Source organism: Haliotis rufescens, unplaced genomic scaffold (assembly GCF_023055435.1).
Source record: "Haliotis rufescens isolate VD_foot unplaced genomic scaffold, xgHalRufe1.0.p SCAF_1, whole genome shotgun sequence".
Lineage (NCBI taxonomy): Eukaryota > Metazoa > Mollusca > Gastropoda > Lepetellida > Haliotidae > Haliotis > Haliotis rufescens.
In genome coordinates this window covers 69,595,792-69,609,352 of record NW_025963779.1, presented here as the reverse complement: position 1 = coordinate 69,609,352, position 13,561 = coordinate 69,595,792, and the positions used below count along the sequence as shown (strand labels likewise).

Below are 13,561 nucleotides of genomic sequence, written 5' to 3'. Positions count from 1 at the left end.
CTTACGTGACCATCATGCATAGATTGTCAACATGTGTGGATATTGGCACACCACAACACACGTGATTTGATTGATTGCATTGTCCGCGTATCCTAATTCAGGTGATCGATGCTCATGGTGTCAATTACTGGACTGTCTGGTCCAGACGCGATTATTTACAGACCGCCGTGATACAACTGAAATATGCTGAGTGCGCTGTAAAACAACATACAAAACAACATAACTCGCAGACGCACATGAAGGGTGTATGTGGTAGGCCGGGCTGGTGCTCCTATGCCGTGTGTTCAGCACCACCACTTGCAGCACGCCTACAGCAGAGGGCAAGGAACCTCTTCCTGACCGGCGGTAGTTTGAAGGCATATATGACGGGGTTGATCACGGAGTTGCAGTAAGTCATGACGCTGGTGTAGATGACGAAGTTGTTAGCAGAAGTTGGTGTCATCATAGCTGACCCGCCAGACATGTAGATAGTTACGACCAATGCTGCAAGAAAGGCAGAAGTATATTTACAGAACAGAATATCCACTTGACGCGTTTCTCCAGATACTTCTGTTCCCAAAGGTGTCCCCGCTGTAACAATGCTGGAATATTGCTAAAAGCGGCGTAAATTCATGCTCACCGTTAATAAGGGGGATACGGATGGCCCAGTTGTCTGAGGCGCCGCGATTCGCTGTGCAGAGTTGTGTCCCTTGGTCACGCCAGAACCCATGATTGTGGGTTCAAATCCCTGTTCGCCCCGATTATGTTTCTAGGTTTGTCAGCACCATACCCGTGCTCGTGGGTTCCACCGAAGTGGTTAACGTCTGAGACCTGCATCACTTCGGGCTTTCCTCCCACATTTAGCTGACACGCTGTGATATAACTGGAATACTTTTAAAGTCGGCGTTAAACCCAACTCACTCACTCACCGTAAATATATGACGTCAACGTCAAAGACCAATCAGTCTCGACAGATTCCACTGGGATAAAATTAAAAATAGTGGTGACAATTATATGAATGGATCACTGAAACTATTACAGCAATATCACGGCGGGGGAACCAGAAATGGACTTCACACATTGTGCCCATGTGGGAAATAGAACCCGGGCCTTCGGCATGACTAGCGAACGCTTTAACCACCAAGCTACCCCACCGCCCCTGAAAATCAGTGATGACACCAGGTGTTCGCGAAAAGGGTAAGCACGCACTGCTTTACTCGGAGCACCCACTACTCTCACGATCTGCATCTACTCGCGTTCATGCATGTCTTATATTCCAGTTAAACAGTTTCGCCGTGCAGAGTCGCGTCCCTTAGCCATGGCTGGATCTGCTGGTCGCGGGTTTGAATCCCAGATTCGCCTGATTATCATCTGTGGTTTGTGAGCACCATATCCTTGCTTTCAGGTTTCAGACCAACGACCTGCTTTACACTTGATTTAAATTTTACATTCAGCTGGTATATTGTCAGGTAAGTGGCATTAGGCCCAATTCACTACTATGTTCAAAACGGAGGATAGATATCGGTAACTTTGAGAACAGTCAGACCTGCCCTCAGCTAATAGTGTTATTCCCATGGGATGGAAACTTCTCTCCAATGCATTGATCACTGCAAAGCCAAAGCTTAAAATCTAACATTTGCATAGAGACCATGCTATTTGTACACATTTCCAAAACAGCCAATTTGCTTCTGTTTGTAATACGATAAGAGTGTGATGTTTTTATTGATCACTAATTTATACATCAGATTGGTTATGAAAAACATCAATATTGCAAACATGCAGGCTTAATGGAAAATATAGGTGCTGTTATTGTACTGCTAATGATTAAAAGCATATCCTTCTGAACGATTTAGCATGAAGCGGATCTGTCTGTCACACTCATTACATAAAGCACGTTATGTTATCACCTGCGCCCCCCAGCCCTGTCTGTCCTGTTCCAGCTTTTGCATGGCATCAATATTCGCACGGTAACAACGCTCGGGATGTTGTTCTTATGCACAATACATTGTAATATTTGTTCCGAGAAAGATGAACCTTTCAACACACCATGGCTATAATAATAAAACCTCAACGCCAGAAAATATCCGAAGACACAGGTTCCTTTGGGCGCAAAAGGCAAAGAAGTGGAGAAAAATATGTCAATGGGCCACTGAAAATCAGTGACACCAGGCGTTCCCGAAAGGCTAAGAATGTCATACCCTACCGGTAGCACCCGATAGTCTCACAATGTGTATCAGAAAGTATGTGTTTGTCGCCTGAGACCGCAACACTCCTGACATGCGACGGCGGCATGTAAACGTACCATGGAGCACTGACAATCAGTGTCGCCTGAGTCCGCAACACTCCTGACATGCGACGACGGCATGTAAACATACCATGGATCACTGACAATCAGTGTCGCCTGAGGCCGCAACACTCCTGACATGCGACGACGGCATGTAAACATACCATGGATCACTGACAATCAGTGTTGCCTGAGGCCGCAACACTCCTGCCATGCGACGAGGGCATGTAAACATACCATGGATCACTGACAATCATTGTCGCCTGAGGCCGCAACACTCCTGCCATGCGACGACGGCATGTAAACATACCATAGATCACCGACAATCGGTGTCGCCTGAGGCCGCAACACTCCTGACATGCGATGACGGCATGTTAACATACCATGGATCACTGACAATCAGTGTCGCCTGAGGCCGCAACACTCCTGACTCCCGACATGCGATGACGGCATGTAAACGTACCATGGATCACTGACAATCAGTGTCGCCTGAGGCCGCAACACTCCTGACAAGCGACGACGGCATGTAAACGTACCATGGATCACTGACAATCAGTGTCGCCTGAGGCCGCAACACTCCTGCCATGCGACGACGGCATGTAAACGTACCATGGAGCACTGACAATCATTGTCGCCTGAGGCCGCAACACTCCTGACATGCGATGACGGCATGTTAACATACCATGGATCACTGACAATCAGTGTCGCCTGAGGCCGCAACACTCCTGACTCCCGACATGCGATGACGGCATGTAAACGTACCATGGATCACTGACAATCAGTGTCGCCTGAGGCCGCAACACTCCTGACAAGCGACGACGGCATGTAAACGTACCATGGATCACTGACAATCAGTGTCGCCTGAGGCCGCAACACTCCTGCCATGCGACGACGGCATGTAAACATACCATTGATCACCGACAATCAGTGTCGCCTGAGGCCGCAACACTCCTGCCATGCGACGACGGCATGTAAACATACCATTGATCACCGACAATCATTGTTGCCTGAGACCGCAACACTCCTGCCATGCGACGACGGCATGTAAACATACCATTGATCACCGACAATCCGTGTTGCCCGAGGCCGCAACACTCCTGACATGCGACGACGGCATGTTAACATACCATGGATCACTGACAATCAGTGTCGCCTGAGGCCGCAACACTCCTGCCATGCGACGACGGCATGTTAACATACCATGGATCACTGACAATCAGTGTCGCCTGAGGCCGCAACACTCCTGACAAGCGACGACGGCATGTAAACATACCATGGATCACTGACAATCAGTGTCTCCCGAGGCCGCAACACTCCTGACAAGCGACGACGGCATGTAAACGTACCATGGATCACTGACAATCAGTGTCGCCTGAGGCCGCAACACTCCTGCCATGCGACGACGGCATGTTAACGTACCATGGATCACTGACAATCAGTGTCGCCTGAGGCCGCAACACTCCTGCCATGCGACGACGGCATGTAAACATACCATGGATCACTGACAATCGGTGTTGCCTGAGGCCGCAACACTCCTGACATGCGATGACGGCATGTTAACATACCATGGATCACTGACAATCAGTGTCGCCTGAGGCCGCAACACTCCTGACTCCCGACATGCGACGACGGCATGTAAACGTACCATGGATCACTGACAATCAGTGTCGCCTGAGGCCGCAACACTCCTGACAAGCGACGACGGCATGTAAACGTACCATGGATCACTGACAATCAGTGTCGCCTGAGGCCGCAACACTCCTGACAAGCGACGACGGCATGTAAACGTACCATGGATCACTGACAATCAGTGTCTCCCGAGGCCGCAACACTCCTGCCAAGCGACGACGGCATGTAAACGTACCATGGATCACTGACAATCAGTGTCGCCTGAGGCCGCAACACTCCTGACTCCCGACATGCGACGACGGCATGTAAACGTACCATGGATCACTGACAATCAGTGTCGCCTGAGGCCGCAACACTCCTGACAAGCGACGACGGCATGTAAACGTACCATGGATCACTGACAATCAGTGTCGCCTGAGGCCGCAACACTCCTGACAAGCGACGACGGCATGTAAACGTACCATGGATCACTGACAATCAGTGTCTCCCGAAGCCGCAACACTCCTGACAAGCGACGACGGCATGTAAACGTACCATGGATCACTGACAATCAGTGTCGCCTGAGGCCGCAACACTCCTGACTCCCGACATGCGACGACGGCATGTAAACGTACCATGGATCACTGACAATCAGTGTCGCCTGAGGCCGCAACACTCCTGACTCCCGACATGCGACGACGGCATGTAAACGTACCATGGATCACTGACAATCAGTGTCGCCTGAGGCCGCAACACTCCTGATTCCCGACATGCGACGACGGCATGTAAACGTACCATGGATCACTGACAATCAGTGTCGCCTGAGGCCGCAACACTCCTGACAAGCGACGACGGCATGTAAACGTACCATGGATCACTGACAATCAGTGTCGCCTGAGGCCGCAACACTCCTGACAAGCGACGACGGCATGTAAACGTACCATGGATCACTGACAATCAGTGTCTCCCGAAGCCGCAACACTCCTGACAAGCGACGACGGCATGTAAACGTACCATGGATCACTGACAATCAGTGTTGCCTGAGGCCGCAACACTCCTGCCATGCGACGACGGCATGTAAACATACCATGGATCACTGACAAGCAGTGTCGCCTGAGGCCGCAACACTCCTGACATGCGATGACGGCATGTTCACATACCATGGATCACTGACAATCAGTGTCGCCTGAGGCCGCAACACTCCTGACTCCCGACATGCGATGACGGCATGTAAACGTACCATGGATCACTGACAATCAGTGTCTCCTGAGGCCGCAACACTCCTGACAAGCGACGACGGCATGTAAACGTACCATGGATCACTGACAATCAGTGTCGCCTGAGGCCGCAACACTCCTGACTCCCGACATGCGACGACGGCATGTAAACGTACCATGGATCACTGACAATCAGTGTCGCCTGAGGCCGCAACACTCCTGACTCCCGACATGCGACGACGGCATGTAAACGTACCATGGATCACTGACAATCAGTGTCGCCTGAGGCCGCAACACTCCTGATTCCCGACATGCGACGACGGCATGTAAACGTACCATGGATCACTGACAATCAGTGTCGCCTGAGGCCGCAACACTCCTGACAAGCGACGACGGCATGTAAACGTACCATGGATCACTGACAATCAGTGTCGCCTGAGGCCGCAACACTCCTGACAAGCGACGACGGCATGTAAACGTACCATGGATCACTGACAATCAGTGTCTCCCGAAGCCGCAACACTCCTGACAAGCGACGACGGCATGTAAACGTACCATGGATCACTGACAATCAGTGTTGCCTGAGGCCGCAACACTCCTGACAAGCGACGACGGCATGTAAACATACCATGGATCACTGACAATCAGTGTCGCCTGAGGCCGCAACACTCCTGCCATGCGACGACGGCATGAAAACATACCATGGAATCTGTTTCGGCAGATAATCGAGGCCGATTTGTTTTTCTGGCGTTGACGTTCTATATTAAAGTTCGTCCATGAGGGTTGAAACTTTGCGTGAACAGGATAATGACAACCAGTTTCTTTCCGTTGTGCTCGCGTCACAACATGGAGGACGTTCAACTTCGACTATTGTAGGTGAAGTTGCCACGTTATGAAGACGGTTTCTCAAAAACTGAAAAAAACTTTTGTTTTAAGCGAAAAGCAAACCTGTTGAAACCTTACATGGGTCATTGACACGGTGAGGTGGTTTGATTTATCTAAAGACATTGATATTGAAAATGTAGTAAGTGACAACAAACTATTCCAAATCAAATTCATATATCAAGGGTGGACTTCTCAGAGGACACACGGTCAAGACAGATGAACCACCGCGAAGGGGATATTTGTTATTATTTCTGTCAGTACTGTACATTAGCTTATCATCAATTTAAGCAGGGCAGAGAATGCATAGGTTTGTAGAAAGCACACATTAGACGTTTGAATGTCATCTTCCCGAAGCAAGAGAGTTAACTGACTTTAAAAGTCCAGTTTCCACCCTTGCCGAACTTGGCTGGAATTACTGGGCTCGATCGTAGCGCCACCAGTGGCTATTACCAGTTATGTCCCTTCTAAGCCTCTCCTATGGACCAATCAGATTCCACCTCTCGTATCACTTGCGTTTGCTTCACCCAAAATGTTGGCGCCCAGTCAGGGCGATCTGATCGATAATCAAGATCTATATTGTGATAAAAATCAAATTAAATCACGTGAGCACCTTGATTAAAAACATGAAAAGATTTGGAAAATATCTGCTGACAACGAGTTAGCGGTGCACATGCTTTGCAAATCCTGATATCGACCGAAATCTGCACACGACAGTTTACGAACCGAATTTCGAATTCGGTGCGAGATTTTGATTGAACTATGCATAGACTCGTTAGTCCAGCCAAAATGTAACTCCATAATACCAGCCTAGTTCGGCAAGGGTGGAAACTGGACTTTTATAGTTAGTTAACTCACTTGCCTTGGGAAGATGTTTGAATGTGGGACCTCATTACACTTTTATAAACATTTTCCGAAACTGCAATTTGTACATGGTGCTGCCTTGTCAGGTCCTGATCTCAGTTCCGTATTTTTCACATGTGTTCAGAACATAACTGGCTTCAGTCATACTTGGTTTTGAGTGCGTATTTATGCACCTAGTTAGCTACGCGTTGAGGTGGAGACAAGCCTTGTATGAGGTTGTTTAACCTTAACACACTTGCTACATATCTACATAGGCACATTTCTTGAACTCCTAGCACTATCATTCACCTTTCATGGTACAGCGGGGGACCTCAAGGGCCTTAAGCTTTGGGAATCCATGTCGAATACGCATCTGAATTTTTGGCATGATTGAACAGCTATTCATCGATAAGGCTAATAATAAGAGTATACCGTTTGTAAATAAAAACATATCCTTTTAAAGACAGTCGATATCAAATATTGGCATCAACAATTAGTTGTTGATATTCAATGTAACCAGGCGAGCCACAACGATGTGAGACCCGTGAAGATCCGGGGTAGAATAGGTCTTCAGCAACCCATACTTGCCGTAAAAGGAGACTATGCTTGTCATAAGAGGCGACTAACGGGATCGGGCGGTCAGGGTCGCTGACTTGGTTGATACATGTCATCAATCCAAATTGCGTGGATCGTTGCTCATGATGTCAATCACTGGATTGTCTGGCCCAGACTCGATTATTTTACAGACCGCCGTCATATAGCTGTAATATTGCTAAATGCGGCGTTAAACAACAAACAAACAAACAAACAACGATGTGACGTGTTTTTGTATTAGAGCCTTTAAATGAACTTAACATCGAGTGTTCTTGAATTGGAAACTAATAACGTCACTTCAGCACTTAAAACAGATATTAAAAACAAATTGTTCACAGGTCCTGCTTGATGTCCTGGGTTGTAATAAACATCTAATCGCTCGACTCTCACCCTGCACAGACAAAATGCGCCTTTTGAAAGAGTGACTGACTGACTCACTGTCGGCTAAAGTCAACTTACCCAGTGGTAGAATTGTGACTAGGTAGGCGCCAATCAGAAACATCACAGTCTTGGCAAACTTCAGGCTGTTCCTAGTCTCGCTCTTGCTGTTTACTTCTGTGGCAGCTATGGCCCTCGTATGTCTCCGGGCAACGAGATATATCCGGGTGTACATCGTAACGATGACACCAACAGGGATGTAAAACGTCACCAAGCCAAATATTATGAACTCGTTGGAGAGGACTGTAAATAGTGAACACGGAGGCTCTGAAGGTTTGGGTACTTTCCTCCAACCGTAGACAGGAAGGAGGCCGAGGTTGACTGAGAAGACCCAGATAGCAGCCGACATGATGGACACGGTCTTCCTGGTGATGACATCCTGGTAGCGGTAAGGATAGACAATCTGCACGAACCTGTCCAATGTTAGGAGGGTAAGGTGGTACACGGAACCACACAAAAAGATGAAGGTCCCACCAAGCCGAATGAGACACTCGGCAGAGTTCACGAAGAAAGCAATATGGTGGACAACGTTGTGAATGACCAACAGCCCCGTCAGCATGTCGGTGACGGCAAGGTGGCACATCACCAGATCTGTGGCCTCCAGACTCGTCCTCTTCACCAAGGTATCCAGAACAAAGGCGTTCGAGGACAGAGCAAGAATTCCTATTACCAAAATAACGCCGTTCACCGCCAACGACGTCGCTGTTACGCCATGACCATTCAACGTCGTGAATAGTATTAACGCTGCACTGCTAACAGTGTTATTTGCCATACTGCCATTCGCTCCCGTCTTAATCAGAGTCAGAAGCAATTGTGAAGCTCTCACATCGTCCTCATATGGTGTTTAGTTTGAATTTGCCATGTTAATTAGCCGACACAAACAGGAGCGGGTCTATCTGTAAATAATCTGAGACTCCATACAAACACGAACAAGCTCGCATACATACCCTCATTTGTGGATAATCGAATAACGCTCTGAAACCCTATGTTTGGTCAATGCATACGTATGATTTATGGCATCTTCTGTGTGACGGCGAGCTTTGTTTTGGAAGGGTTGGGCAGGTGCTTTGTAACTGTAGTCTTCAATTCACAATACCAGGCCAATTTCCAATGCAATACATCAATGTTTATGTGGATGTTAACATAGTCGACCACTCCACAATATCCCGTTCTCCTGATCGTTCATCAACAGAGGGACACGAACAGAGAATCGTATTCCACACCACCACGGATATGACAATGTAGAGCAAAGCACAAAGCTAATACAGCTGTTTTCACCAGCACTGGCACTTAACGCATGTCTTCCTTTGAATACCGAATATGTCTGCTAATGGTATTGAAGGTAATATTTGACCTCTAGCGGCACTGGCGGATGTGTCATCCAAGCCGAATCACTTTGAGCAGAGTTGTGTTCTTCAAGTGCCAGTAGACTGGAGTCAAATGTTTGCAATGATTGTTTCTTGGTCTGCAAGCAACATACCCGTGTAAAGAAAGAAGCGACTAACGGGAACGGGTGGTCAGACTCGCTGACTTAGTTCATGCATGTTATCGTATCCCAATTGTGTAGATCGATGCTCACGATGTCAATCACTGGATAGTCTTGTCGCTGTTATATAGCTGAACTTTTGATGAGTGCGGCGTTAAACAACAAACAAACAAACAAACAAACAAGGAATGTTAGTCCATATCAGTTTTGTTTTATCCACATTAACTCTCAAACAAACAAAAAATACACGATAAAAACTTTCCAAAGTGTTTAAAACCGCACAGAAGCATTTAAGTCATGTAAGCAATATATCATCAGCGAATCGAGCCAATACATATTTCACATTTCCTTGATTAATTCCCTTTATTTTATTATTGATACACACCATAAAACCTAAAACTTGTACACAAAATAAGAAGATGTAAGGGAGCTATAGCTATCCTCGCTCTGTTATGTAAGATTGCGAGGCAAATCCATTGACGTAACACTCTCGAATCCATGTCAGTGTAAAGAGTTTCTAACCATTGTAGTTGTATAATTTTGTCTATCCACCGAATCGAAAGCTTTCTCAAAATCAACTAAAAGTAGTAAGCCGGGAATCTGAAACGTTTCAGTATGTTCCAAGACATCGTAGTCTACTAACTTCTCCAAAATACCTACCAACAAGAAAACCTTGTTGATCTTCACTTACACCAGGTTGTTGTACAAAGGCATTGAAAACTGTTCTTGTCATGTCACATACAGCCACAAGGTTCGGTATCTCGTGTGACCGCCCCGGGCAGCAATCACGGCTCTGCATCTCCTCGGCACTAACTGGATAAGTGTACGAATTCTTGCCTGCGGAATTCTGCGGAATTCTGCGGAATTCTGCTTGTAACGCGTTGACCATTTGTGGAAGTGTCTACGGCGTGTTCTGACGCTGACGTACACGTCGATCGAGTTCCTCCCAGCAATGTTCAACTTGGTTGAGATCTGGAGATCTCGACGGCCAGGGCAAGACGTTGATGTTGGCATTATGAAGGTAGCCTACCGTGACACGAGCTGTGGTGCGGTGAGCGTTGTCCTGTTGAAACAGCTCCCTCTGGTGGACAATGATTGGAAGAAGGTGAGGTTGAAGAATTTGATTCATGTAGCGATTTGCTGTCAATTTCCCCTGAACCACAACCAAGTCAGATCTTGTGGTGTAGGATATGACCCATCACACCATGACACTACCGCCACTGAATTTGTCGAATTCACGTACACTATGTGGGGCAAAACGCTTATTTCGCTGACGATAAACTCGTTGGATCCCATCTTGCCGGTGAAGAAAAAGAATCGCGATTCATCGCTAAACCACACTCATCTCCAGTTTCTCAAATTCGCTGTCGATGGATTTTTGTTGCAAAACAGGGACGATAACTGGTCTTCTGGGTCGGATTCCAGCTTCGCGAAGATGGTTCCTGACAGTCTGGTCCGATATCCTCCTCAAACCAGAGATGCGTCTTGCAGTCTCCGTCGCTGTGGCATTGCGATGACGTAGGTGGAACAGTCGAATGTAGCATCCTATGCAGGGGTGGTAACTCTTGGTCGGCCTGTTCTCGGACGGTCTGCAGTGGAATTGAACTGTGTGTATCGGTCGCAAAGGCGGCAAATGGTGCTGTGGTGGACGTTGAATTGGCTTGCAACAGAAGACTGCGATACCCTTCTTTGGATACGTCTTATGGCGATGTTCCGATGAAGATCGCTGAGTCTCGGCATTTTCGAACTTGAAAAATGTTGACAATTGAATGACAAATTATTGGCTTGTGCTTGCCTTTTTATAGCCAATACCACGAGTTACGAATGTCATAACTTGCACGTGCGTTTTGCTTTACTATTTTCCTCCATGACATTTTTGAACAAGTGTGAAAACGATGCCGTTTAATACATTGCAAATCGACAATGGCTGCGTTTTGACGCACTGTTTGTCGAATATCAGGCCACCAACATTTTCCAATAACATATATCCAATTTATATACCGGATATCGTGCAAAATGCGTGGATCGCACGTGATCATCATGCATAGATTGTAACCATGTGTTCAGATATTGACACACCACTACACACGTAACTTGATTGATTGCATTTCCTCGTATCCCAATTAAGGTGATCGGTGCTCAGGTGATCGATGCCCTGGACTGTCTGGTCCAGACGCGATTATTTACAAACCGCCCTGATACAGCTGAAATATTGCTGAGTGCGCTGTAAAACAACATACAAAACAACATAACTCGCAGACGCACATGAAGGGTGTATGTGGTAGGCCGGGCTGGTGCTCCTATGCCGTGTGTTCAGCACCACCACTTGCAGCACGCCTACAGCAGAGGGCAAGGAACCTCTTCCTGACCGGCGGTAGTTTGAAGGCATATATGACGGGGTTGATGACGGAGTTGCAGTACGCCATGACGCTGGTGGAAATGGCGTATTTGTTGACAGATGTTAGCGTCATCATAGCTGACTCGCCAGACATGTAGATAGTTGCGACCAATGCTGCAAGAGGTGAGGTGAGGTGAGGTGAGGTGAGGTGAGGTGAGGTGAGGTGAGGTGAGGTGAAATTGGGTTTAACGTCGCGTCCAAGATTATTGCACTTATATAGCGATGTGCATGCACGTGTGTGTGTGTGGCTGTGTGTACTAGTCCGGACTGATGCCGATTTATAGTGCTAGCACACTGAGATACCATGCCGCAGTTTAACATGAATACCCCACTCAGACACAGTATACTGACTCCGAGCCGACCAGTCCTTGTTTTAGCCCCTTAATGGATCGCACCCCGGACCTTCCGCTCTCCGGGCGGACGCTCTACCACTAGACCACGGAGGCGGTCCAATGCTGCAAGAAAGGCAGCAGTATAATATAAACTCCAAGTAGGTTGGGGACATTCAAAAACATCAACTGGTTACAGAAATACAAAGAGGTATCGAGTGATGGTAATGGATGGATAAGAACATGACGCACTGGGCGTAACATGACAATTGACCAAACATTCTGGCGATGTAATTGTGAGGGTGCAAACAACCAAGCAAGATGACAGGGGTGTGTAGTAAAAGAATGAACCCTTAAGTTGACTTTATCAGTCATGGGTCATGCGCCCACACCTCTAGCAGCGCCTAGCCCAGTTTGGCTGACGTAGCTGGGTGGCATTTGACGTCGGCGTACAGGTCTTCTGTTCATGTCCCGGACGAAACGTTGACCAGCATGGCGCGCAAACTGTACAACTACTGGCGACAGTATGCTGTTGGTAGTATTGTCCAGTAAGCATACCATGGACAATATGTAGTGCCGTTCTGGCAGTCATAGTGATCCCGCCCAATATCATTACAGACCCACCATCAAATCTGTCACGTTGCCTAACACTGGCGTTCGCATGACGTCCGTTTGGACGCTTCCAGACACGCCCACACCTATATCCAGAAAGTCCAGAGTGAAAACATCGGCGATTCCCCTATTTTCTACACTCTAAACACCACTAGTGACTGACCAGAATGTGTCGATTTATTAACGCTGGTACAACACTGGATGAAGATAAAATAAACTCACGGCAGGTACAGAACTGTCTTAGATTTATCTTACATTTACGACATTCTTACGGTATCCTAGGGCTACGATAGTTTCGAATATTGGCTATGGCAGTCTACGCCTTCCCTACGATAATTTTACGATAATTTTAGGGCTAAGATCGTTTCGAAAATCTAGGCCCTGGTCAGAAACCTGAACTCAAGTAGCCCGAAGCAAGTGAAAAGCGATTTGATTGGCTGTTTGAGCTCGATTTCTTGAAGTCTGGTTCTGATTAATTGATCCTTGACTTTTGTTGTTGTGGGCGCACTGTGAGGGGTCGACCATTATCATTTTGTGTCTGCAGAAACCTCATCCAAAGTCTGCAATCCACAGACTAAGACACATTGAAAATAATGGCTACCTCTCGCTGAGTTCTACCTGCCATTATCCCTTTGGTGTTTACGACGTATTCCCAATCTGATCACAAATACTTCATTAAATCAAGAGTAGAGCGTTTACTTGTTATAGTGCAAAATCAACAATACCAATGCCTCAGCGATTTGACGACCTTTCTCTGAAGTGTCAAAATCAGGAATGACCCACTGCCATTGTAATTACTTTGCAATAATCTGTATTGATTTGTAAACCCAGATAATTGATAATTGTATAACATGTTTTGTTATTCGTTGGTTTCACATCGATTCTTTTGCG

The 13,561-nt window shown here is 47.1% G+C and overlaps 1 protein-coding gene across 1 annotated transcript; it reads right to left on the bottom strand.

Moving 5' to 3' along the window:
- Window positions 1–271: 271 nt before the first annotated feature.
- On the bottom strand, window positions 272–8,617 carry LOC124134129 (melanocortin receptor 5-like). The gene is made up of 2 exons (XM_046498810.2): window positions 7,867–8,617; window positions 272–483 (listed from the first exon to the last, which is right to left on the bottom strand). The coding sequence occupies exons 1-2, from the start codon at window positions 8,615–8,617 to the stop codon at window positions 272–274; spliced, it is 963 nt and encodes a 320-aa protein (XP_046354766.2).
- Between the last annotated feature and the right edge of the window lie 4,944 nt (window positions 8,618–13,561).